We start from the raw sequence: 26,521 nt of genomic DNA, 5'->3' as shown, positions 1-26,521 counted from the left end.
AAAGGTATAAAGTTGCCAATAAACTAGAAGACTCCATCGAACGTACTAGTGCATTATCCAGTGGTATTATATAAATAAAGAGCATCATTTGTCCACCCTAATCAGTTGGTGTCAGAACCGGAATGGAACTTGAGCACTTGAGCTGATGAGTTATTAGAGTTGATCCGACTCGATTCGACAGACTGGACAAGGCAAGGCAGCGGTTCTTTTTGTCCTCCTATACGTTCCTAGAACCATATTCCTGAGGGTTTTCGGAGATTTTCCTATGGTCTTTTTATTGTTTCGGGAGAAAACCCTGCTCCATCGGGAAGCGCGCGTACTGTATAATCGATCGATCGCAGTAGTGATCGTTCATGCACTCTGTCCTGTCTCCTGTCCAGCTCAGCACGTAGCTACAGCAGGTGCCTCTGCTGCTGAGGTCCGCCGTGGCGGCCGCCGGGCAGGATCCCGGTCCCGGCCAGGCCACTTGTCGATCGCCCGAGACGACGGCACGCAGATGCAGTGCAAGTGTGCAACGCACCTCGACCGAGAACCCCACCCGGTGGTGGGACGGAACGAGATCGTCTAACTTTACCTCGAATGACTGCGCTGTGCAGTCATGACATCGTAGACGTCGGCTCACGATCGGACGCCTGTGCCCGTTGGCCGTATATCCATCTGTTTTACTCGTCTGCTACCTGGGCCTTGGCCCAAAATCAAGTCGCCCGCTATCCCGTGGTTGCCCAAAACCGAGTCTGCTGCTCCTCTTTGCCGCGATATTTTTCTTTTTGGCGCGAGCGCATTCTCCTTTTCCCGCGGTTGCGTGGCGGTGACGGTGGCGGTGAGCCATCGGCGGCGGCGGTGAGGCTTCGGCGGCCATCGGATGGTGCTTGTTTCGGTCGCCAATAACATGTTTGCAGGTCTGCATTCTATCTCTTTACCTGTATAGATTTATGTGTTCTGTCTCTTCACGTGCGTTTGCATCCTTTGTAATTTATTTGCCTTCCCGTACTCCATCAGCTCACGTTAGACTCGATTAAAGAAACATCATCTTCCGTACATCAGAGAATAGAATCAGGGTATACGAGATGGAAGAAAAGAGGTGTGTAATCAATACTTGTTTCTTTCTCCCAAATGCGGTCAGATATATATTTTAGTTGCTTAGTATACCATTACCAAATAAAATATTTCATTTGCTGTAGGGATGGGTTTTTTTCTCTTTTCTTACCTCAAGTTGGCATGGAATTCAGCAATACAGATGAGGCTTGGATGTTTTGGGTTAGCTATGGTGGTCAAAAAGGATTTGAGGTTAGAAAAAGATACTCAAACAAAAGAAAATCAGATGGAACAATTACGTCATGCAGATTTGTTTGTGCCAATGAAGGTCACAGATTGAATGATAAAAGGGATCATTTAATAAAGTGTCCGAGAGCTGAAACACGAACTGATTGCCAAGTTCGTATGGGTCTTGTACTAGATCGGGAGAAGGGAAATTATAAAGTCAGTGAGGTGATTTTAGAACACAATCACACCCTCCAGTTGCCGGAAACCTCACATTTGTTGGTGTCTCAGAGGAAAATTTCAGAGATACAAGGTTTTGAAATTGAGACAGCTGGTGATGCAGGAATTGGGCCAAAAGCTGCACATGAGTTGGCATCCATCCAAGTTGGTGGTTCAGTTAATCTCAGTTACACTCTTCGAGACCACAAGAATTATTTAAGGGCCAAGCGCTAACGTGAGATGGCGTATGGACAGGCTAGAAGCATGCTCATGTATTTTCGAGAAAAAATTGCTGAGAATCCATCATTTCAGTATGCATTGCAAATGGACCGGGAAGAACAGATAGCGAACATATTTTGGGTTGATGCTAAAATGCTCACTGACTATGCACATTTTGGGGACGTTGTCAGTTTTGATACTACTTTTGGAACAAACAAAGAGAGTAGGCCTTTTGGAGTATTTGTTGGGTTCAATCATTTTAGAGAAACTGTAGTTTTTGGTGCTGCTCTCATGTATGATGAGACATTTGAATCCTTTAGATGGCTATTTGAGACCTTCCTAAAAGCACATAATAGTAAGCAGCCTAAAACAATCTATACTGATCAAGATGCAGCAATGGGAAAGGCTGTCAAGGAGGTCTTTTTAGAAGCTTGGCATGGTCTGTGCACTTTTCATATTATGCAAAATGCTGTCAAGAATCTAGCTGAAGCTGATGATGAAGAATCATGTACTCCTCCAAAAAGAAAGGCCGAAGATAGCAAGGAAGAACCAAGTATCCTCGCAGATTTTAGTGCATGTATGTATGAGTATGAAGATGAAGCAACATTTCAAGAAGCATTTAACATCATGAGGACAAAGGCCAGCAAGCAAACTTGGTTGGATAGTATCTACAAGGTAAAAGAAAAGTGGGCTGAATGTTATATGACAAATGTGTACACATTAGGGATGAGGAGTACACAATTGAGTGAGAGCCTAAACAGCGACTTGAAGCGGCATTTCAAATCAGATTTTGATATCATTCGATTCCTTAAGCATTTTGAAAGGGTTGTGGAATATAAAAGAAATAATGAATTGCAAGCTGAATTTGAATCAAGGAAAAAATTACCAAGACTCAAAATGAGGACACATATGTTAATACAAGCTAGCAAGCCTTCGAGTGAAACTACGGAAGACAACGACTGCGATTACCTTTCTGGGCTAGATGGGCCTTGCCATTTGGGCAGCCCATTACACTTTAGCGTATCCATCGTCCGATCGTGAGCCGACGTCTACGATGTCGTGACTGCACAGCGCAGTCATTCGAGGTGAAGTTAGACGATCTCGTTCCGGGACGGGACGAGGCGAGCGGTTGGTGGCACCGGGCCACCGGCGCCCGGCGGTGCAGCGCGTCCGCGTCGTGGCGGCTCCGCGGCTGGGGCGCGCGGCCCATGCAGCGCGCGCGTGCGACACTTGGACGGGCGCGTACACGTCACCAGGGGGCCATCCCATCGCCCACCGGCCACCGCTCTCTGTCACAGGCTTTGCTTTGCTACGCCGCTGGTGCGGAACGTACGTGCGGGCGCGCGCCCTGGGCCGTGCCCCGCCGCGCTTTCTTCGCGTCGGCGTGTGGCGGTGTGTGGCCAGTGGCCACCCGCCTGCTGCAGCACGTGGTCCTCTGCTCCGTCGTCGAGTTCACCGGCCATCGCCCATCGCGCTCGCGTGGCCGCACCGGGCCGATCGAGCACGTGGAGCCGGCGTGGGCGCGTGGGCGCGTGACGACGACGGGCTGCAGCCGAACCCAACTGAACTGGTGGTGGCCTGGTCCCGTTCCTGGCTCGTGCACGCTTCCCTCGGATGGAGCCCGCAAACGCCGCCGCGGTGCCGGTGAGCGCTGGTCTCCCTCTGCGGGGCCGGCCTGCGGCGCCACCGCCGCGTGGCGTGCTACGTGTGAGGCGCCGGGTGGGGCGACCTGGAGTCGCCGCTCATGCTGACACGGCGTACCCCGCGTCCGCACCGGTCTCACCGCTCGCCACCGTGCACGCACACAGGTGTGGACGCCTGATTCGCTCACGCTCTGGTCGATCAGTGGATGGACTGCGGTCTGCCGCTGCGGACTGCGCTGGGCACGTACACGGACGCCTCTCTCGCTCTCTTCCCGCAGCTGCCCGCTGGCGCCTCGGGAATTACCGAGACGCAAGTTTTTGATGCATAGATAATTTTATTAAAAATCTAGATATAAAAATCTCAAAATCATACAATTCTATCCGGACATCGTAAGATTCTAGTAGTTTACTAAAAAAGATTCTAGAGGATTCTGAACACAGAATCCGAGATACATTAGAGATTATTTTTATTCAGAATCCAAATTTTATTAATCCTATCGAAACATGCTCTCAACACGGTGAGAACGTTTGTTGGAGAGTCTAAGACCCACAGGGCCGGCTCTACAATTTTAAGGACCCTTGGGCAAGCAAGACGGTAAGGACCCGTTAAACTATGTAAAGACCAAATAATAAAAGTTAATTTACAGTATATACTTAGTTTGTATAAAAGATAATGATAGTACAACAAGAAAATTAAAAGAGAAATAATTGTTATGATTACCTCAAATAAAATGTAATGCTTCAATGCCTTGTAAACAACCGTCTTTAGGCATTTATTGATGCAAAATCTTTAAGAACAATATAAAGATCAATGTGGTCCAAAACATTCTTCCCAATATTTTACTTTTCTGAGCGCCAAATAAATGCTTCTTAGGCAGCATCTAATAAGTATCTAAATAAATACATTGAATTAGAACTTTATAACCCTACCTCTGTACAAGTAAAGCGCATACACAAAACAATTAAACAAATAAGAAAAAATAGGCTTCAATACGGTAATGTCCCTGGCACTAGCTTCCAGAGGTCCAAGTAAAAAATTGGAAATTGGAAAATACTAATCGATCATGGGTATTGGCATGTTGGGGTTGCTTACTGTGATCGCATCTGCTGTTCGCCGTCCTTACATGCAGTTGCAGCTCGTGCCGTCGCGGCACCACGGCGGTGTGCCAGTGTGCGGTGCGTCGGCGAGTCGGCGACCACATCGGGTGAGTCGGCGTCTCCACGCAAGAATAGCGCGTCCACGTCGATGAGCAAGAACAGGAAGCGCCGGCGCCGGCGGAAAACGAACGCTAGCTCCTCGCTCGATCCGCGGCCTGCGCGGCAGAATAGAAATAGGCAGGTGTGGTACGACATGGGCTGATGTTTGTTCGGCCTTTGAAAGCTTATGCCAAATAAGAAATTATATCTACTAATTACCTATATGCTCTTGGGCCCCTAGCTCCTTGGGCCCCCGGCGGTCGCATCGACTGCCCTCCCCCTAGAGACGGGCCTGAAGACCCACATCCCTCAAGCATTTTCTTTCTTCTCTGCTCCTTTCTACGTACCGTCTATCAGGGCATCTCCAATAGTACAAGCTAGTTACTGGTTATAAGCTAACTTTTCCGACAGTGCTAACTTTTAGCTATAGTTTATAACATAAATAGCCTCACATGACACACTCAAGTAATCTTAAAATGTCCGTATGAGCCTAGCTTTTGAATAAGAACTAGCTTTTCTATCTCTTTTATTAAAATATAAAAAAAATTTAGAGCTAACTCATAAGTCAATTGTTGGAGCTGTCCTTAGAGTTATTCAAGTGCAAACTAATGCTATATTTATAACTGAGTACTCCCTCGGTCCTTTTGGAACGAAGGGAGTAAGTAGCAATCCGACCAAAATTATAAGTGTATTTTTTGTATAGAAAAGCCACACAAAACAGATTTCGACATTTAATTTCTTCTACGATATGTTATCATTTGCTAAATACTAGTCATTATCATCTCAAAGACGTTTTGAATACAAATCTATTAATAAAAGTTTTATATCTTACATTTACATATAAGATGAGTAAAGTTTATAAAATTTGACCTTTTCTTATACCACAATATACCTATCTTTTTGGTAAGGAGGGAGTACCTTTAATCTAACCTCTCACTCATAAATAGTTTGTCATATCCATGCAATTCACTAAGGCCATACTTCATGTGAGAAAATGTGGCGGTTCACCATTTTCTAATTTCTAAGATTTTTATTTGTTTTTTCAGTATGTAACATGTTGATTTACCATTATCATATCATTCACATGATAATAATTGGTATAAACATAAACAATGAAGCTATTTCGGTAGATTTATAGGATGAACCGTACCAATTCATCTAAGATTGCCGGCTCCTCACATCTAAGATTGCCGTATTCGAGAAAAAAAAATCTAAGATTGCCAGCTCCTCAATCAAACAGCCCATATATATTCATATCATCTGTTACAAAAGGACTTCATGCTAAAATTATTGTGACTTTGTTTCCTTTATAACATGGTTGGCGAAAAAAAAATGCCAATGGATTTATGAGTGCCTCGTCCTCCATAACATTTACCATGGGAGGAGTGACTGCTAGTCTGCCTACAGTGGTAGTTTGGTGTATTTGAAAGCTAACACGCTCAAGGTGTTGGAGCACTAGATCATCTCTACATCTTAAAAGACCGTAACACCAGTCATCTACTCGGTGATATCATCACACATTCAGCGTTCGATACAAATCATCCTTCATTTGGAGTTCTTGGGTCCGCGTACTACCTGATTCTGATAGAAAAACTGCTTCCATATGTCCACGTCCGATATGAAATCATGGGCGGAGCTTATGCGTCCGCGTCCTGAGGGCTCAGTCCAAAATGATGTAACTAAGTAAAAATCTGTACTTAGGTTCAAATAAAATAGGTGTAACTTCAATATGAACACTTTAATTAATAGACAAGAGAAACCGAGAAGAGCCAAAACACCTTTTCAGATAACAAATTCATGTACGTAATATACGGCTGCAGAGTATATGTTTGCATTTTCTTTTGTCGGAGGCATTTATTTTGCAAATGAAAAAAAAAGAAATCCTGCGTCCGCCCACCGCCCAGCGACCTGAGGCTGTCGACCCATGTATCTGCATGGCCCAGCAAAAGAGGCCCTGAGTCCTGAGCGACTTGTTGGGCCCTGCAGGCCGAACTACTCTCCCCACAGTCTACAGAGGAGCGAACCCTAGTGTCCTTCCGCACGCCGTCGCCATGGCCGCCGCCCGCGCCGCCCTCCGCCCTCCGCCTGCAGCGCCAGAGCCTCGCCGCCAGCCCCTTTATCTTCTCCGGCCATGGCCTCTGCTATCGCAAGCTCGAGGTCATCCTCACTACGGTAAGGCCTTCATCTATACCTTCATAATCATTCCGTCTGCGCCACCTCTGTTTTGGTTTGTTAACTAGAAAACCTGGCGCGGCTTTGCCGCGCCCTACGCAGAGGATGCTAGACCAATTAGGTAGCCAGTGTTTCCTTCTTTCCATTTTGACCCATGGCCTATACCGTGCTACTTAGAGAAGTTGATTTCCATCTCCCATATATTCTAATATCAATGCTGCATACCACTCCATTTAATCAGCGTGTAGAAATCTTGCTGTGCAGATACTGAGAAATAGCTACAGAAATATCTGATTTATTGCATAAGCCATGCTTTGTGTATAAACGCTCTAGGCTATATTCACTTGGATTGGTTGGTATGAGTCAATAGGCATTTGTTTGATTTATGTAATAAGGTTATAAGATGCACATTGCTCAAAAATTAAATCTATATGGATATATAAGCATGATATTTTCCTTCTGCTTCTTTATTTCTCTCTTTGAACAATGGAAGAGAACCGCTGTTTGTATCCTGCTTTAAAGAAAACAATCTGTTAAAATTCTAGCCTAGTACATATTAAAAAAGAAACACAATATAATCTATAAAGAAATACTAGAGCCAATACAAGGTACAGAAATATAGAGTTCAGTATACAGTTATATCATATATGCATGACCATGACATGAACTCAATATCAGAATGAGAATATAGAGATCGAATAACTAATATTCATAAGTTCATTATTGAAAGAGCAAATGCTAGGTAAGTGGTCCACACTCCTTACTTTATCAAGTTAAATCTTGATAAATAAATCGTAAGAGAGGCATCACTTGCTGTTTGTAACCAAATGAAAGTATCAGGTTAACGTGCTGTTTGGTTAGTAGAAATGTAACGCAAATGGAAATGAAATCAGATCACATCCTATATGCTGCCGTAGCAGTGACAGCTTTAATTCCATTACGTTTGCGCTATCAATCGTACCACGGTACCACCAAACAGCGCCTAAGTACAGTAATCAAGAGACAGAAGAGGAGTAGCGCATTAGTGTCCTCTGCCACGCGCTGGCCCTGTGCTACGGGTCCCCCCAGCCGTGCACATCCACAGTAGTGCAGGCTGCGCGTGGTGGGGAAAGAGGCCGCAGCACGAGGATGGAATTTGGAGTCGGATGGACGAGGCTGCCTGCGGCAGACGGACGACGAAGGGCAGTGAGCGTCGGCACGTCGCAGGCAGGCACAGTACGCGAAGGGCGGAGGGTTATGGCAGTGGGGAGGCGAAGGAACCAGTAGCTTTGCGAGGATTCTCGTCCGCTTGGGTTACCGGCTTAAAGGGCGAGACCCGCGCCAAACCCCGATCGAACGGTGATGTCACATGCTTGCTGGAATCTGGATCCAACGGTTTATGGGTTAATGGGCGACGTGGATATCGTACCCGCCCGAGGTTCCTCCTGCGGATTCGTATTAAGAAGATACTACGGTGTGTTAGCCAAGCAGTCGCTTTGGTTCGATTGTAGCGAGATTTTCTGATCTAGTTTCAGTTATGCTTTACTGGGATGGTTGCAACTCACTACAATAGAAAAATCTTAGTTTGTTTTTGGGCCATTTCGTAATTTGTTTTTTAGAACTGTGTGTTTATTTGATCAACGCTTTACAATGAGAAAATATGACCCCATTGTTAATTCCTGATTCCTCTTGTGATACATGATTAGATGTCTGGGGAAATAAATTATTTTCTGTCTTTCATTCCTTCATGTTTTATCCTGCAGACGATTGATAAGCTGGGGAAAACAGGGGATGTGGTCTAGGTGGCGCCTGGCCACTTCCGCAACCACCTTATGCCCAAGATGCTCGCTGTCCCGAACCTGGACAAATTCGCCATACTCGTCCGAGAGCAGCGCAAGGTAAGCTCTGTTCCTTATTAGTCCTTTAAAATGCTACCGCAAGCATGTCTGTTAGTGTGGGTAGTTGCTGCAAACCATGAGGTTCAGTGTTTGACCAGGGAAAAAAATGTATCGCTGCCTGAATATGTATTGCACATTGAACTATGCACAGACTGTTCATGCAACATTCCCTGACACAGCTGTTTCCTATGGCAATCTGATAAGTAGCCTAATAATTTGGTGATACTTGGTACAATCCGTATTGAACACATTGAAAGTATTGTGGTGCACTGGTGCCTCTACTCCATTCCTAGTTCCTACCCAAGTTTGCTACTTACAGCCCCTTCCATCTGCAACCTCACAAGGCACTGTTTTTTTAATCAGCTCTATCAACGTGAAGAGGAGGTCGTGGTGAAACAAGTCACAAAGGAAGATGATGATGCCCGGGTAGGTTGTACAGCTCACAAGTTAGAAATATTTCTGACCTGCTTTATTGATGAAAGTCCATAGTAGAAAACTTGATTGCATCAACTGTTCATTTCTGTCCAAGACCAGTTACCAGTTAGGCTGTTAACATACCTCAAGTCGATTTTTTCTGTTTTAGTCTAAGTTTGTTTTCATGCTGTCTACTGCATTAAGATACTGGGCTCTCACAGGTCTTCATTATAGAAGTCAGCAGAGAAATGTGCCCTTTTTTTAAAAAAAAAGCATGAAAATTTGCGGGTTTCTGTTTTCTGAAAGTAATATTTTTGGAGTTGTCTTCTGTATTGAGAAGAATGGCTATGATCATAGGCTCAATTTGTTTTCATTCTTGTCTAACTCATCTGATATATAAAAGACTGAACGGTTGACTTGGAAATTTACTCTTTTCTCTGTACCTGCTAGTCTCTGTTTTTATCATGCTGCATAATTTATTTATTGTTTTAAAAAAATATAGCCACCACTGTTCTTCTGCTGCCTAATATAAGTTCAACAGCTTCTTTCTGGCTCTTAAAAATGCAATGTGCTTACTTCTGTGTTATATAAAAGCCCCTTTGCTTACTATAATCAACGTTTTCTTAACTGCAAGATCAAATTCTGGATAAGTTTAGATCTAAAAAATTTCCGGTTCTTCTTGAAGGCTGATATTGTGTGCTTTCCCCTGCCATATACTTCCTCTTCTTCTTTTCTGATGGTACTGATTTACTTGTCAATTACCATTTCAACAGCTACAAGAAGAAAGACTGAAGCAGTACCAAACAGCAGCAAAGCGGTTAGATAATGCACTCTTGGTTAGTCTGCTACCACTAAAAGTGAAAAGTTTACTGCACTATTTGTTTTCATGTTTTCGTGTAGTGTGCATTTGCATGTTTCATTTATTGATAAAGTTCAGCCATGGAAGTATTGATCATCTCTGATATTGGTAGGTGTTGAGGAGGTTCATCTCGACTGGAAATGAGCTGCGTACTCCTGTAACAAAAGATGAAATTGTTTCCGAGGTACCTTTGAAGCTCTAAATACCCCATGTAGCACCCCTAAATTTCACTTTTCCCCTGACTTGTCCTACTTCACCTCTAGGTGGCAAGGCAACTCAACATCACCATCCATCTAGAGAATCTGCACCTGCAGTCACCTTTAGCATCGCTTGGTGAATTTGAGTTGCCCCTCCGGTTACCACAGGACATACCGCGCCCAGAAGGTAAGCTCCAATGGACTCTGAAGGTTAAGATCAGGAGAAAATAAGCAGCAGAAACTGGGGAAATTTCTTTTGCTCCCACAATCTGGTGCATCATACCCAACCACTGTAGCCTTGTGGAATAGGTTTCCATTGTCTGAAAGTGGGGTACTGGTTTTTGCTGTTTGAACACCTTGCCCGTGAGGCACATGAACAACTTCATGATGACTTGTTGAGCATATGTGGCAAATCCATGGGCAATAAAGTTATCTATCTATGTTTTCTCATATTATGTGGAATTATATTTGGTGCATATGGACCTGTATTGTGTTTGAGTTTTAAATTAGAATTCTAAACCCTGGATTTGAAATGTTGTTGAATTGTGTACGTGGTTGAATGACAAAAGTTCGGATTTTTTTTATGAAGTTGAAATGAGGTTTACAATACAAGATATATGTAAGAGATGAGAGATGGAGGAAAGGTGATCTAGCGGTGTGTGTGTGTGTGGAAACTACGCCCTGATATGGCTTGAATAGGGATCCTGCTGTTGGGGCGGATCCAGCCCAAAAATGCATCCATATCACCTCAACTACTACATAGCTCACCTACACATATGAACATCAATTTGCAATGGAAATTAGAGAACATCAATCATTGTTGTCCTGTGACAGTAGGGATGAAACGGATATTTTTCGACCGTATCCGAGACTGAATCCGTTTAGAGGGGTTCATGTCGAACCGTGTTCGAGTCCGGATATTCAACATCCGATATCGTATCTGTATCCGAATACTCAAATCGCATATTTATGATGTCGACATCGAATCGTATCCTATCTGGCATGGCTGACACAAACCGTATTCAAATCCGAATCCGACCAGAAATATGAAAACAAATGTAATATCGGTGATATCCGTTCGTATCCGATTCGTTTTCGTACCTACGTGAGCATTAAAACAGGGCTAGCTTCGCCCCTGGACCTGTTCGAAGTGTGTTTTGTGCCCAAACCCTCAAATTGTGGCCTTAGTATGAGTCTTGCTGGAGCTACTGTAAGCGTTTATCTCACATCAATTATTACCTATGTATGTTCTCAAAAAACAAGTATATATTATTTGCTATGCTGTTATAAGGAAACTAGCACCGATCCTTGATCAATACTATAAAACCACAGCTGAAATTCTGGAAGCAAATTAAAAGTAGCGCATGCATGGTTGTGCTTGCTGTTCATATAAAGTCTGTATATACGCAGTTGCTTGCAATTGCATCGCATCACCGATGATTCCATCGGTAGCGAGAGGACGGCGAGTGGATCGCTCCAGCAGCATGTCGCTTCTTCAGCCTCTTGTAGTCATCGTTCCGTGCCACCTCGCGTCTTTGGCCGCTGCCGGTCCTAGGATTTTAAAGGGTTCCGATCTCATCGTAATGGCTCCTTTTGACCATGTATAAAATTTTATAATATATAGGCACTAATTTTACTTGCAAAACGAAAACAAATTCAATAACATATTTTTAATTTAACATGTCTGATAATTATCAAGGAACAATGTAGATTAAGCAATATATTTGTAGATGTATGATAATTATCGAGAAACAATGTAGATTAAAAAAAGCAATATATTTGTTTTCTTTTCTCACCCATGACATATGTTTCTTAGGTAACATTCTAAAGGTACAAAGTACTAGAAGTTTGAAATAATATACAAATAATTAATTTGAATTAAAAAAAAGGAAAAAACACCATGGGCCTAAACAACTGATCGGTGATCGCAATTCATAAGAAGCCAAGAATCAAGATGTCGTCGTCGTGGAGCCCTGCCTGGTCGCCATCCTCGTGCGCCGTGTCCATGTCTACGGTAGTCTAGCTCTTCGCGGCGACGCGGCTCGCCAGCTCCGCGTGTGTAAGGCGTTCATCGCGAACTCACGATCAGAGTGTGCTGTGTGCAGCGTGACTCCTCGCCTCCTCTCTACCCGAGGGCCGTGGGAAAAGCAAACTTGGAAAGAAATGTCGATGTTGTCTTTTTGGGCCCTTTAGTCAGTTCTATGTCTCTCTTCTCATTAGTTTGCTAATATCTAATGGACTATAAGACCTAGGGGTTTGTATACCAGGGCTTGGGCCCTTCCTCCGCTTGGGCCCTCGGCGGTCGCCCCTGGTGTCCTACCCCTAGGGCCGGCACTACTGTGGCCCGCTGACGCGCTCTTTCCCCTCGCAATCCTCTCCCGCCGCTCCTCCGGCAGACCATCATCATCAGGTAACATGCTGGCAGGCGGCGGAGCAACGACATTGTCATCGTCGCCACCGCCGCCGCCGTCGTCTTCTGTGAGTGGAGCCGGAGCCACCAGTGCTGACGGCGCAATGAGATCGGGATCGTCGTCCACGTCGACAAAACACCAACACCTGCTGGTCCGGAGAATACGCTACCAGTGCCAGGCCAGCACGTACCTCCACTTCCAGCCGACCACCGCCCTCTCAACGCCGGAGCTCCGGAGCTGTTGGAGCGCGACATTCTTCCACCAGGGCCTGTCCTCGCTGACGACGACGCTGGCCTCGTACACTGGTTTACACAGCTCGACGTCGTGCTCGGCCACTAGGCGGCTCAGTAGCCTGCTCGTGCACTGCACCCTCGCCAGGTCCCTGCCGGCGGCGAGCCGCTCCAGGACCCGCACCATGACGTTCGGTGGCAGGGACATGAAGCCCGTCAGTGGCAGCACGTTCCCGCGGCAGAGCTCCACGCGAAGGCCCCAGCAGGGGCCGTCGGAGAGCGCCCTGCACAGCCGCGAGCCCCAGGGCTCCGCCTCGTCCAGGCGCCGGGACAGCAGTGGCGCCAAGGCCGCCGCGTCCACGCTCTGCCGGTACGTGAGCCGCCGCACGTTGTCGTCGCGGCGGTCCACGGTGAGGTACATGAGGAGCGCCACGTCGCGCCGCCCCCACGATTCGGCGCACAGCATCAGCACGGCGGCCTCCGCGTCGTCGCGGCGCGCCAGCTCCGGCGCCGTGTACCAGCGGCACAGGAACGTCGAGCCGGGTCGCTTCAGGAGGTGGCCGCCGGACGGTGGCTCGGCGCCGTAGGGCACGAGGCCAGCGTGTGGAGGAAGGCGACGTGCGCCACCAAGCCCAGTCGCCCGACTAGGTCCTCGGCTTCCCATTGGCCCGCGTCCAAGAACTTGGCAAGGAGGGTCGCCATGGTGGAGGCTGGACAAGCAGTCACGATCACGAGATTGAATATAATATGTAGATTCGATTTGCATTCCAAAGACTTGCGGATTTATTTACGGGTTAAAGTAGGCAGCTGATTTGTGCCCTAATAATCCGGCCTCTTTCACATTTTTGGAGAGAAGAAAATCTCGTGCGTAGGTACTACAACTCCTAATTCTTAAAACTTGTTACACCTCATCAGAATATTCCCTCCAATTCGAATAAGTACAGTTCTCACTTTTTTAAAGAGTCAAACAATTTTAAATTTAATCAAATCTATTAAAAGAACATTAACATGATAGAATAATAATAAATCTTGAATTATACTCTCCAGAAAAAAATAAAATAAAATAGTGAAGATGGTCCCAATTGGGCAGCTATAGGCAACTACTGCGTATTCATGACAAATGTACATACGAAATCATCGAACGCTTGGTATTGCATAGACATAGTATGTATACCACCCTTTTGTGAGTGAGAAGAAACTTATTTATAACACCCTATTGTGATTGAATAAACTCATCTAATTTCCTTTGTTTTCTTTTCTCATTCTCTGACATGTGTCTTAGGTAACACTGTAAAAATTCTAGCACCTCAAATTCTAAATTAGGAGGAAAACATTTGACTACATGAGTTACCAATACATACTACGACCACTAATCAGAAGATTAAATTGTGTGAAAATCAAACAAGAATCGGTAATGCTTGGTCGAGGGCGTCCGTCTGTCCGGACAGACCAACCCGCACGGCATGATAACCAAGAAAAAAAGAGAGACGCGCAGTTGCAGTCAGACAGTGAAAAGTTCTTGTTTGGTTTTGATAATTGAGTGACAACCCTAGGTGGACTAATTGTGTTTATGTGAGATACACAGGTGATTAGTCTATAAGTACATGTGTGTGAACAACATATGCCATGGAGGTGAAGATGGCTCGGAGATGTTGCAAAGCTCACACATGTGATGATGAAGGAGCTCATTGCACATGAGACATGACATTGAGTCATGTGATCAAGGTGAAGAAGATCAAGGCATGACTTGGCTTGATGGACCGGTTGCAAGCGTGAAGGGCAAGTTGGAGGCTTTGGAGCGATGGACCGCGTGGCGGTGAAGCTTGAGCAAGATTTGGAGCGAATGGGCAAAGGAAACGGTGAAAGCAAGTGAAGTCCAGATCGATGAACCAATACGATCATGTGATGATATGAAGTGGATCATATCATTGTTGATCGTGTTGGTGCATATGTTGTATCGACATTGGAGGAGATGGAATAGAATGCGCAAGGCAAAGGTATAACATAGGGCATTTCATTCCATCGGTCATAGGTGTGTAGAGAAGTTTATGGTCGGGTTTAGGATAGATGGCCGTACTATCAAAAGGGGCAAACTTGTTTGCATATCGATCATATAGTGTCACTCGAGCGATCTAACTTTGCATCGTTGCTAGGATCGAGTGGTGTGGCAAGTTGAGTGGCTAATCATTTGAAAAATGTTTATGAAAAGCTAACACACATACACATGGTGGTGTACACTTGGTGGTATTGGCATATTTACAAAGGAGAAGAAGTTAGAGTTGACGTGGATCAACTCGGTGAAGAAAAGGAGATGAAAATATGTCACTGGAAGTGACCGGACTCTACGCAGCGCATCGACCGGACGCTGGCTAGCGAGTCCGGTCATATGTTCCTAAGAAGGCGCAGGCGTCGGTCTTTGATCGAACTCTGGGCGAAGAAGTAACCGGACGCACAGTGGCCGCGTCCGGTCAGGGTGATGTATGATGACGTAGGCGGCACTGAAGTTGGCACGCGAGCACAGAGCTGATCGGACGCTGGTCTGTGTTCGGTCATGCAGGAGCGGACGCATCCGGTCGTAAAACAGAGGCTCAAGGAGCTCTCTGGAAATGATCGGACTCAGGAGTAGCAGCGTCCGATCATCCTCGCTATGCTACGTCTGGTCGCAACTTAACCATTGGCACATGAAGTTACTATTGAGATCAGGCGGCTCTGGTTGAACGTAGAGCGACACGTGGATGACGTGGCGTGATCGGACGCTAGCAGGGTGCGTCCGGTCGATCTGACCGGCGCGTTCGGTCAGCCCAAAAAATGCCCAGTGAAGGGGTAACAACTATTTTAGCCTGTGAGGCTATAAATAGAAGTGTTGGTTAGCCTTTAGCCGAGGGCTAAGAAGAGCTAAGCACCCTTGTGCCTTGGTGGCTTGTATAGGTGTGCTTGGGAGCCCTCCAACTCACTTAAGCTTGATAGTGTTCATCCGATCGAGTGAGTGAGTGATTCTAGTGCGATTGCATCGTGAGGTTGCATTGAGTGGCACTAGGTGATCGAGTTGTAAACCGGTAGTGCTTGTTACTCTTAGAGGTTGCCACTTCCTAGATGGCTTGGTGGTGGTCTCCGTCGAAGCCCGCAAGAAGCTTGTGCAGTGCTCCAGAGAAGAGCTTTGTGAGGGGCATTGTGCTCACCCCGTAGGAGCCATGAAGATCAACTCTAGTTTAGCGTGTCATTGAGCTACCCTCACTTTCGGAGTAGGTTCTTACGGTGCCCGACGTGCGGGCTTGGCGGATGATGCCAATTAGCCGCCGAACCACTAAGTGAGTGGTCGACACAACGGGGACTAGCGTATTGGCAAGCACGTGAACCTCGAGATAAAAATCATCGTGTCATACTTATATTCCCGTTGGTTTGCATCCCCTTACACAAGCTTGTAATTACTTTCATATACATTGTGCTTGTGTAGTTGCTCTTGTAATTAGTTAGCTTGTGTAACTCACTAGTTACCTTCTAGCTTGTGTAGCATAGAAGTAGCTCTCTTGTGTGACTAATTCGGTTTGAGTAACCTTGTTAGTCACATTGCTTAGTTTATATAGCTAAGTATTTGCACTCTCTAATTTGGTATTGGTTGTCTTGTTATTGAGCATTGGTAGTGAGCTTAGGAGCTTTATGCTTTTGCTTACTAGAATTGTGTAGGAGCTCCCCGGTGTGCAAAGTACTAGTGGCATAGGTTTATGTGACCTTGCTTCTAAAACTGATCAGGAGAGCTCTAGCTAGTCCGGCACTTGAGTTGCTTAATTAGGATCTTTGCAAGGTGCTAGAGAACATAGATAGAGGGATGTAGTCTTAGCTAGACCGATAGTTTTAAATTCCACATTTGTTTTAGTTAGCCAGTATGATTAAATTTAGAAAGGACTATTCACCCTCTTTAGTCCGCCATCTCGACCCTACAGACAAGAACCCACACCTATCCTTTCCGTGCAATAGCGCTTGAGAGCGCATACAGCCACTCGCATGGGAGGCTGGGACACATGCGTCGTGTGGGGCCCGTGCATGCGCGGTTTGACCAGAGAGAGAATGACCAGCGGTGACCAGAGAGAGAATGACTAGCGGTGACCAGAGAGAGAATGACCAGCCCTGTGGGTTTGTGAGGAGAGCACGGGCCCGCATCTGTATGCGCCATTTGTTGCTCCCGTGACAGGTGACCGTGCACATCGAGCTCCACGCCAGCGTATGCATTTTAGGTGTATGTTTCATATGTTTCACTTGCATGTTGCATATGTTTCATCTGGATGGTGCATATGTTGCAATGGCTATACACGTATGTTGCAAATGTGTTTTCTAAATGTTTCAAGTGTTTCATCTTTACGTTGCATGTTTTCATCTAGATGTTGCATATGTTGCAGTGGCTATACACGTATGTTGCAAGTGTATGTTTCAAATGTTTCACCTGTTTAAGACGTATGCTGCAAGTGTTTTATTTGGATGTTGCATATGTTGCAGTGGTTATAGACATATGTTGCAAACTATGTGTAACACCTATGGTGTTATGAGCTTGCTTAGCACCTAGGTTAATGCCTAAGAGAAATTAGCATAACAAGTTTTCGGGTTTAAAAGTTTAAAGCACACATGGAATTATAAATAAATCTTGGGTGACTCGCTTTCGTAAATAAAACAAATAAATAAGTGTCGCTAGTCAACTTATCTCGGTGCTTAACAACTTTTAAATAATCGCGTGGACAAAAGTGGTTTAGGGCTTGTTTTGGAAAAAGCATGAAGGAAGTGCTTAAAAATGCCTGATAGCAAATAAATAGCAAATCACTTGTTTATTTGATTAAGCATGAAAAATATTTTTTATAAACAAAATAAAATATAACTTGTGATTGGTACTTAAATAAAAATTGAAGTACATGTTGTGTTGAGGTAAATGCAACTTTGGTTTTGGAGGGCGAATAGTGTTAATTAGGGTTTTTGCCATCTTAAAAATCGAATTTAAAATTTAAAAACCAGCTTCTCGCGTCAATGGTAAAAATCTAAGATTATATTTAAAATCGCTATTTGTGGTGATTTGTTTTGCGCAAAATAATTACATAACACCCTAATGTTTTGTTCCATAGCATGGTATAGTTCGTGGAGTGGTTTGACGTTGCGTTGTTGCTCCAAAAATTGCTCCTAACCTCCTTAGATCGTGCTGTGAACTGTGTCGTTGGCGCTCTGCTCGTGAACCAGCACCTGTAGCGAGCGATCTTAGCCGCTCACCTCAACTACCTTGCTCGTGTCCTTACTGTTGTCCTCGTCTTTGCCCTCCTGCTCGCTCTCTCCCTCGTCTGCTCTGCTTGGTGCCGCTGCCGCACAGAACGAGCGCAGTAGGTGCCATGTGCGCATGCTCCCTCGCGTCCTTGCTTGGGAGCACCTTAAAGGAAGATGGTCGAGGCCAAGTTGCTGCTGTGGTACGACGCCTGGGCTAGGGAGCAATTGTCCATGCCATTGCAGTCCTACGCCCGACCATGTGCGCTCCTATGCTAGCCACTATGGCGAGGATGCCCTAGTGGGCCATGCCCGCGCCTGGTGCCAGCGCTGTGCTACTCGTGCGCACGCACTCCCTTCGGATAGCTGGGCAAGGCGCCATTCTTGCTACTCACATAAAAGTGCGGCCGTCGGTAGCTTCTTTTTCTCTGCTTGCCACCTACGCTGGGCCATCATCACCGCGCCTCCCCCACCCATCGCTCGGGCCCCTCGCGTGCATGCACGAGCGCTCTGTAGTCCCCCAGCGCTGCCCCTCCCAAGCCCATGTTGCCCTACGCCACCGCCACCCCCCATCGTCCGCCCTAGATCAGGGTCGCCATCGCCCCTGCTGCTGATGCCCGCCGCATGGCTCGAGCTCGGTCACCGCTGTTTCCACTACTCTGCCCTCTCCGTGCTTAGACACCAGCACCATCACCTCCGCCTCACTCTCCGCCGTGCCCCACGCATGCTCGCCATAGCCCGTGTTGCCTGGAGCCACCACGGCCCCTGCTTAGGCCATCGCCGCACTGCACGCACATGGCCAAGCCACTTCACCCTGCCCTGGCACGAGCAGGGCCTAGCCGAGGACGCGCCATGTCTGCATGGTGCCGAGGAGCCTGTACTCGCCAGCCGCCGCACCCCGTAGCAACCCCGTCGTCGTCTGCACCGGGTCACCCCTGCTGCGGTTGCGCATGGCCGCCGTGCCATGCCCTGTCTCTGGCTAGGTCGTCGGCGCCCACAAGCACGACATAGTCCGCTGCTGCTCCTGTGCCGCCTGGCTGCCGTCCCTCCGGCAGGAATCGGTCAGAGCCACCGTCCTCTGCTCCTCTGCTTCACCAAAGGAGGGAGAAGGGTGAGAATTGTAATAGAACTTTTTCTTAGGTCCAGATGCAAAACACTAGACTTGGATGAATAGTACTATGAGTGCCGGATGTACTGCGGGTTGAATTGTTAAAAGCTTAGGGGCCTCTTCGCAAATGAGCCGACGCCTCTCGGGTTGGGCCGCGCATGGGCCGGCCATTTCCGGTTGCTGGGCCGCTGCCTGCCCGCCTGGGCCGCGCGCGCGCCTGTGGGCCGAGTCTGGCCGCTCAGGCCTTTTCTTTCTGTGTTGTTTTTGTTTTGTTAATTCAGTGCTCTACAAAAATTGAAAATAAAGTGTAGAAAAATCACAAAAATGCCAAACAAATTTTGTTAAATTCCTAAAATCATGATCTATCTATTAGCGTAATTGGTTCATCTAGTTTTAAAATGTTTCTAGGGTTGCTCTAATTATTTTAAAATGATTAATATTGTTAAAATGGAAACTTGTAGGAATTTCCGTGATAAATCGGTCAGTGTTAGCTCTAAAAATTTTACAGTAGGTTAGAAGTGTTATCGGGTGTTCTCTGTAATTTTTCTAGCCCAATAATAAGTAGTTTACTAGAGTCGTTAATGTGCCCTAGTTTCGAGTATATTAAATCATTAATAAATAAAAAAGAGACGTGATTTGGTAAGAATTAGTACTTGTTGATGAAAATGATGCTTGTTTAGTGAGGTCAATACTTAGCTAATATATTAGTCATAGGAGTTAGCTTGTTAGCTTGGTTTATGCACTCGTATTTTATGAATTGTTGTTGCCTTTTGATTGATTGTGCCATCTCTGCATTTGCATCAATACATATCATAATAGGAACGACGGTGGATTGATGGTATCAAACGGAGTAGCTGAAAAGATGGTGCCAGGGATCATATCACGAAGATGGAATGCTAACTTTTGGTTATATTTTACCCAGGCAAGCTCCGGTGCATAACCCCTACTTTTCTGCACTTTAAATTATATTTGTACATTAAGTTTTAAGGAGTTGAATAAAACCCACTTGCATATATATATATATATATATATATATATATATATATATATATATATATATATATATATATATATATCTTTATCCTATGAGTCTTACTAGTATAACAAGATCATGTAGATTGCTATGCTACAGGACTCCGGTAGAAGTCGAGTGATTGCCTGTCACTCGCGAGAGATAGAAAAAATATTATTGTTGTTACTATATTATTATCACCTAGAATATATATATATATATAGATAATTGGAGACCGGGTGGAATGGTACTTTGTATCTGGACTTGGTTTGGCATTCGAGCGAGGCTCGGGTTGTAATTGTTCCGCCTGTGTAGGTTAAGGACCGGCTGTTGCACTAGACTCTAGGCAAGTCACAGACTTATTATCCCAAACACATACTTGTGTATGGGCACAGGGAAGGCTTGTTGCTCCCTTGTCGTGGGTTCCGACTCTTTTGAGACTGATTGATTGGAGACGGGGATGGTGGAGGTCTAAGCACCGCACTGAGTCCGGGATTCAGGACGGGGGCTTGGAGTCCTAGTTTGGACGGGGACCTAGACCCCATGACAAGAGAGTGGCGGGTTGGTCCTGCTTGTGCCTGGGGTACAAGCGGGGCATGTGTTTTGGTGTACCCAGCTGGGCACATTGATTCGTGAATCGCCGGGCGATCCGGTACGACTTGTCTACAATCTAGCACCGTAGTAAGAACTGGAAGATGAAAGATGGTAAAATGATTCTGATTGCTTACCACCTGCTTGAAAGTAGCACATGTGCTTACATAGAATGGTTAGTTAATGAACTAATGCTGACTGCTAATAAAATTAAACATAAGGACGCACGCTTAGTAATGCTTCCTGTAGATGCAGTAAACCCACAAGCCAGATAGCTTTGCATACCCTTAGAGTCTTTTTCTTTCCTCCTGTCGGGTAAGTCTCACGGAGTACAATTGAGTACTCAGAGTTTTATTCCCCCCTATTGCAGGTGACAGGTGGAAGCTAGAGCTGACCCTTGTGTGTGGATTCCTCCTGGTGGGCTTAGAGAGGATTGATTTAGCTACGATCATAGTTTCTATTTATAACTCTCACTAAATGTTTTTATAAATGGAAGTTTTATAATATGTTGTCATAGTTTATATGTCAATGCTTCATCATGTCAGGAATAGATATTTATTTCCGCTGTAACTCTGATCACATGTTTATATTTCGCTGTTAAATTAAATTGTTCATAACTCTGATAACATGATTACATTTCACTGTTATAACAATTAATATTATACTCTGATGTTGCATGAAAAGTGATGTAAGAAATGACTAAAATATTGTAAGCTTTATTCTCTTATTTGTGATCCTGATGAAAGAATGTGGATTTTCGGGTCTCCCCTGGAGTGTGCTCGACGGAACTGCATAATTTGGTGTGCTCCCTTGAGTACTTAGTGTCTAATGAAAGACAAGTACTCCTGAGAGGCATTAGATTAGGCGGTTCTGCCACACTATGTTTCAATTGTTTGCACCTTGTTTCAATATGTTGCATCAGGTGCTGCTCTCCACGCACTCTGACTCGTGGGCAAGCATGCGCTGCACCTTGCGCCCCTGCACCATTAGGCGTGGCCCCCCATGCTAGAGCATGCAGTCGGCTCAATACATATGCATGCATGTTGTACCCCCTCGCTCTCTCTTTCGCATTAGCACACTTGCGTTGTGCCCTCTCTTGCCTCTCGCATTTGAGTACGTGTGTCGTGCTCTTTCTCTCTCTTGCATGCAGGTGGAGTCTCCTTGCATTGGGGCACAGAGCGCTGCGCTCCCTCTCTCTTACATGCAGCTAGGTGGGCCCATGCATATGCTCTCTTGGGCAGACGCAACAGCAGGAGAAGGCGCGTGCCGCAGCAGCGTACGCGGGCATGCGAACACGTGTGTCCGTCTGAGGGTACGAATACATACATAGAAAATAGGTGGGTACTTAGGCGCAAGCGCGATAAACGCAGAAATCTAACTTCTAGATGCGTCGGGCGTGTCCCAGCCTACTTGGGCTGGGCTCTCGTTGCCTGTCATGTTGGGAGGGCCTTGGGTTTGGGCCCCTCTTTAGTGTTTGACCTTGTGGAGACCCACGAAATAACATGCGTCCCACAGGAGGCCCCATAGACGACGGTGATGGTAGCGTCGATGGCCCGCGTAGCCGAATTTTTTACATTTTAGCCATTTTTTTGAAAGTTTCTCACAAATAGACCCTTAGCGGAAAGAATTCAGAAAATGGACCCTTAGCTCGGCGCCGAGCTAACACGTCTTGGCGCTAGCGTCTCTAGTGCCGAGCTCCTAGGCACGGTAGATGACATGGCAGTGAGCTCGGCGCCAGTCACTCTAGCGCCGAGCTCACTACCATTTAACCCTGGCCAACCTTCCTACCCGAGCGTTCTTCCTCTTCTTTCTCCTCCCTCTCGGGTTTTTTTTTCTCCCCACTTCACCCTACCTCACGAATCGATATATTGGACCTTGGAAACTTTGATTTGATCCATAAATCTTCGAGAGCAAGGTATCCTCGCTCCCCTCCTAGTTTTTTTTTCGCATCGATTCAGTATGTATTAGTCGGATTTTTGAACGTAATAATCGTCATCACTTAGGGTTTCATTATATCCATCAATATATGTATTATACAACCGTAGGATGATGCCAAGCCGTGAAAAAGCTAGCAAACCTAGGCGCATGTAGTTATGTTATGGGTTCATTGTTGTGAATCAAATGGGAAACCCTAGGTTTATGGTTTAATGTTAACTGCTTTGGGTTCTTAGAACGAAATTGGTTGTATTGTAGTTATGGTTCTCATTGACATTTATTTGTGATGTTTTGATTTATGTTTGTTAAATTACATCCGTTTTGTTAGATGCAAGAAATGTTTCGGGAGGAGTTTTGGCGAAAATGGGGTCGTCCTCGAGAATTATACCCCAACGCGTCTAGCAAAGATGCCCCGTCCCTCCTGACCTCCCTGTCCCTAACTGTGACTGTGGTTTCCTGGCCCATGTTTTTTAATCGAAACATTAGGACACAGCGGCGCTTTGCTTCTACACATGCAGTCGTTTTAATGTAATAAATTATTTCCACTATCTTTTTTCTTTATTTGTGTAAGTATGCTACTAATATTTTGTTGGAATCTCGTTGTGTATGACCATGAGAGGTGCTTTTTCTTTCAGTGGATCGACTGTGCAGACAAGTTTGATCCTAGGTACCCCTTTTCGACGATTGGTTTAGAGGGAGACATCCACATGGGCACTTCAAGCGGTGGGTTCCACCCCCCTAACCCTCCGTCAATGACGGCTAAGGAGAAGCACCTAGCCACAGTTAGACGATCCGAGGAACCTCCTTTGTGCGATTGTGGAGATCAAGCTGTGATAAACTCTGAGAATACGTTTGAGTTTGTGTGTCCAAACAAGCATGACGTAAGTGCAAAGTGTATGTGTTGAAATGTTGAGCAATATGTGTTCATGTACTAATGTCTACTTATTTAGGTGTTTTCAATGACGAAGTGTCGTTTCAAGGAGTGGTTGTATGGTCCTAAGAACCAATGGCCGGAAGAACCGCGAAAGGTTAAGGAAAAGAAGAAAGAAAGGGTAATTTACAAAGCACCTCCTGTCATGTGCGAATGTGGTGTTAAATCCAACTATGGCCTAGTCCATTCGGAGCTTGAAATATGTCATTATTGAGGCCATATGGTTGAGTATGATGAGGTTGGTTATTTTTGTGGTAAATAGAAAATCGTATTTTGTTTCTTTTGCTAAGACATATATGATAGAATTTGCCGTTTGAATAGGGCACTAGGAAATGCAGATAAGGCCATGGAAACATTAGTCTGACAACCATCTCCAACTACCGTATTGGGAGCGAGGATACCTTGCTCTATGCTGACGCCGAGACGTGTTAGCTCGGCGTCAGCATCAATGGCGTCGAGCTAAGGGTCTATTTTCTAAACGCCCGAGGTCTATTTATGAGAATTTTTTTAAAAAAACTAAAATGTAAACAATTCAGCCCGCATTGCAATACAAGAGGCAACGTCGTCCTCCTCTCGAGCTCGGGAGTTGGATTGGCTTGTCGAGTAGCTCTGGACTATTGCTCTTTGTCAATTGTCATCTTCCCGCCGTAGCTGATTGCGTGCCTCTTCCTTCCTTCTACTATATACTTTCCTTCCATGTTTATTTGCAGAGTTGGAGTAGGCAGCGTCTACGAGCGAATTAGGAGGATGTACTATGAGCTGTTGAAGAGATATTTTTTCTTATCTTACTAAAAACCAAGGATTATGAGGAAATTTAAGGGACTCTCGGAGATGCTCTAACGTGTTTTTTCTTGTCCAGGTCTGTTTCCTGTGAGCAGTCTTTATCTTTCATAAAATAACTATTCATCAACGTAATACTAATAATAATTTAACAGGTCCAGTTGACCAGCCGCCCGGCCGGAGAGAGACGTCGTAGGGGAGCTCAGCTCTCCTGCGTGCTTGCGTCATTCTCGCTGGCGTAACGGCGCACACGGCATCGACGACTCATCAGTGAATGAAACATCTGTTTTTGTCTCTCGCTTGCTAGCTCCTTCGCTTGGTTGGTTTTGATTGATAGTGAGTACTGAAACATATATAGCATCATCATTATCATCATCATCATCTCTCTCTGTGTTGAATGTTTTTTTTTACCTATGTTGTTTTGAATGATTTGACAGTGAGTGAAACATTATATTTGTCGTTTGCACGACCGCGAGGACGCCGCGTGTAATGTACGTACTGAGGTACCGTTTAGTTCTCTCCCAAAATGCCAATTTTTTTAAGATTTCTCGTCACATCAAATCTTTGGACGCATGCATGAAGTATTAAATATAAATAAAAAATAAAACTAATTACACAGTTTAGACGAAATCCACGAGACGAATCTTTTAAGCCTAATTAGACTACGATTGGACATTAATTGTCAAATAACAACGAAAACTACTACAGTATTATTTTGCCAAATTTTTCGGCATATACCTCAGATATATATGAATATGAATCTAATATAATTACATGAAGCATACAAACACACCATGGTAGAGGAAAATTAATTAATGGCCCATTTATCCATAAATAATTAAAATACATATTTATTGATTACAATAAACAATTTCAAAGACAACAATTAGCAATAATTATACTTTACCCAATATCTTTCATACAAACTCTAGTCCAATTTTATCAAACATAAATTTACAAAAACAAAATTAATAAAAAACCAAACCCTAGATCTAGATCACATGCACATGAAACATCCATAAAACTAAGTAATGGTCCACTAAAATCAAGAAACATGGACCAAATAAGGGTATGATCTTGTTCCCCTCCCTAATTTACCCTAGTACATTTAAAAGTTGAGTCTAATTTGCTCATAAATAGCTCAAGCACCATAGAAGAGAGAGAAAAACAAAACCCTAATTATTCACTAACCAACCATGAAAACTTCAAAAAAAAGTGTGGAATAGCATTTTCTTACCTTGTACAACCTCTCCACCAAATGATTTGAGACCAAAACATTCCCCCCTTAGTAGAGCAATTTTTGGGAGGTGCCCAAGACCTCCCCACATTTTTTTCACGGGTTGGAGTGAGTGACCCGAGTAGGAAGAAGGTGCTGCATCTGTTTTATATGAGGGGCTTTTGTAGGGGCGGCTGGTGATTGAGCCGTCCTACAAATCGGTGCTATAAATACGAGGTCATTTGTAGGGGCGGCTCAATCACCAGCCGCCCCTACAAATAGCATTTCCAGGGGCGGCTGGTGATTGAGCCGCCCCTACAAATTAGACCCTATTTGTAGGGGCGGCTCGTAACACCAGCCGCCTCTGCTGTTCCATTTGTAGGGGCGGTTGGTGTCTGGGCACCCTAGCACGCCACTGTAGGGGCGGCTCCATCACCCGCTGCCCCTACAAAAAAATCGAACCGTTGCTAAAAATCGTTTTCTATGTAGTGTTAGTTTCTGGGCTGATTTGGACTGGCTGATGCTGATTTATTGTGAAAAAAAAACGCTGTTGGCTGACCGGTTTGACTGACCGAAGCCGTAATTATATTTGTCGTTTGCACGACCGCGTGGACGCCGCGTGTAATGTACGTACTGAGAGGGAGAGAGAGAGAGATAAATAAACACGACAGACGACAGCAGAAGGAGTAATAATGGGATACTGACGGGATCGGATCTGATCGATGGGATCCAGACCGTACAAGCGTTTCCATCGTCCGGCCGGGCACTGCATGGCTTTCGTGTGCGTACAGTACGTGTTCGTGTGGCAGACTAAGACTGTCTCTCACACCCAAACCTAAACCTAGAATGAGTAGCAAGAGATCTAAAATCAATCTTTAATAAAGTACCTATATAAAAGACGTAGTATGGATTGTCTTAGAGGTATAACCCAAATATAGATATTTTCTCTCTTAGAAATTCATTTGCATAAATGGTTCTATTTTGGATCTGATTGTTAAAGAAGATATCGAATAGG

At 45.2% G+C, this 26,521-nt stretch overlaps 1 protein-coding gene and 2 pseudogenes across 2 annotated transcripts; 2 read left to right on the top strand and 1 right to left on the bottom strand.

The window, feature by feature from the left end:
• Positions 1-1,029: 1,029 nt before the first annotated feature.
• LOC136531893 (protein FAR1-RELATED SEQUENCE 5-like) lies at positions 1,030-3,346 on the top strand (annotated as a pseudogene).
• Positions 3,347-6,531: 3,185 nt separating this feature from the next.
• LOC136531896 (uncharacterized) lies at positions 6,532-10,412 on the top strand. 2 transcript variants are annotated; one of them, XM_066524559.1, is made up of 6 exons: positions 6,532-6,695; positions 8,453-8,587; positions 8,951-9,013; positions 9,775-9,837; positions 9,973-10,044; positions 10,124-10,412. In XM_066524559.1, the coding sequence occupies exons 2-6, from the start codon at positions 8,522-8,524 to the stop codon at positions 10,286-10,288; spliced, it is 429 nt and encodes a 142-aa protein (XP_066380656.1). In that variant the 5' UTR covers positions 6,532-6,695; positions 8,453-8,521; the 3' UTR covers positions 10,289-10,412. The 2 variants fall into 2 exon arrangements, with proteins under 2 accessions (XP_066380656.1, XP_066380655.1); XM_066524558.1 differs by having other exon boundaries at positions 6,532-6,710.
• Positions 10,413-11,487: 1,075 nt separating this feature from the next.
• On the bottom strand, positions 11,488-13,400 carry LOC136531892 (uncharacterized; annotated as a pseudogene).
• Between the last annotated feature and the right edge of the window lie 13,121 nt (positions 13,401-26,521).

Source organism: Miscanthus floridulus, unplaced genomic scaffold (genome assembly GCF_019320115.1).
Source record: "Miscanthus floridulus cultivar M001 unplaced genomic scaffold, ASM1932011v1 fs_473_1_2, whole genome shotgun sequence".
NCBI lineage: Eukaryota > Viridiplantae > Streptophyta > Magnoliopsida > Poales > Poaceae > Miscanthus > Miscanthus floridulus.
The sequence above is the reverse complement of the archived record's forward strand: the minus strand, read 5'-3'. Positions and strand labels throughout refer to the sequence as shown.

Coding starts and splice junctions, on each gene's coding strand:
- LOC136531896 (XM_066524559.1), top strand. CDS start 8,522: ATGCCCAAGATGCTCGCTGTCCCGAACCTGGACAAATTCGCCATACTC. Junction 9,014..9,774: donor AGGAAGATGATGATGCCCGG/GTAGGTTGTACA, acceptor CCATTTCAACAG/CTACAAGAAGAAAGACTGAA. Junction 10,045..10,123: donor AAGATGAAATTGTTTCCGAG/GTACCTTTGAAG, acceptor CTTCACCTCTAG/GTGGCAAGGCAACTCAACAT.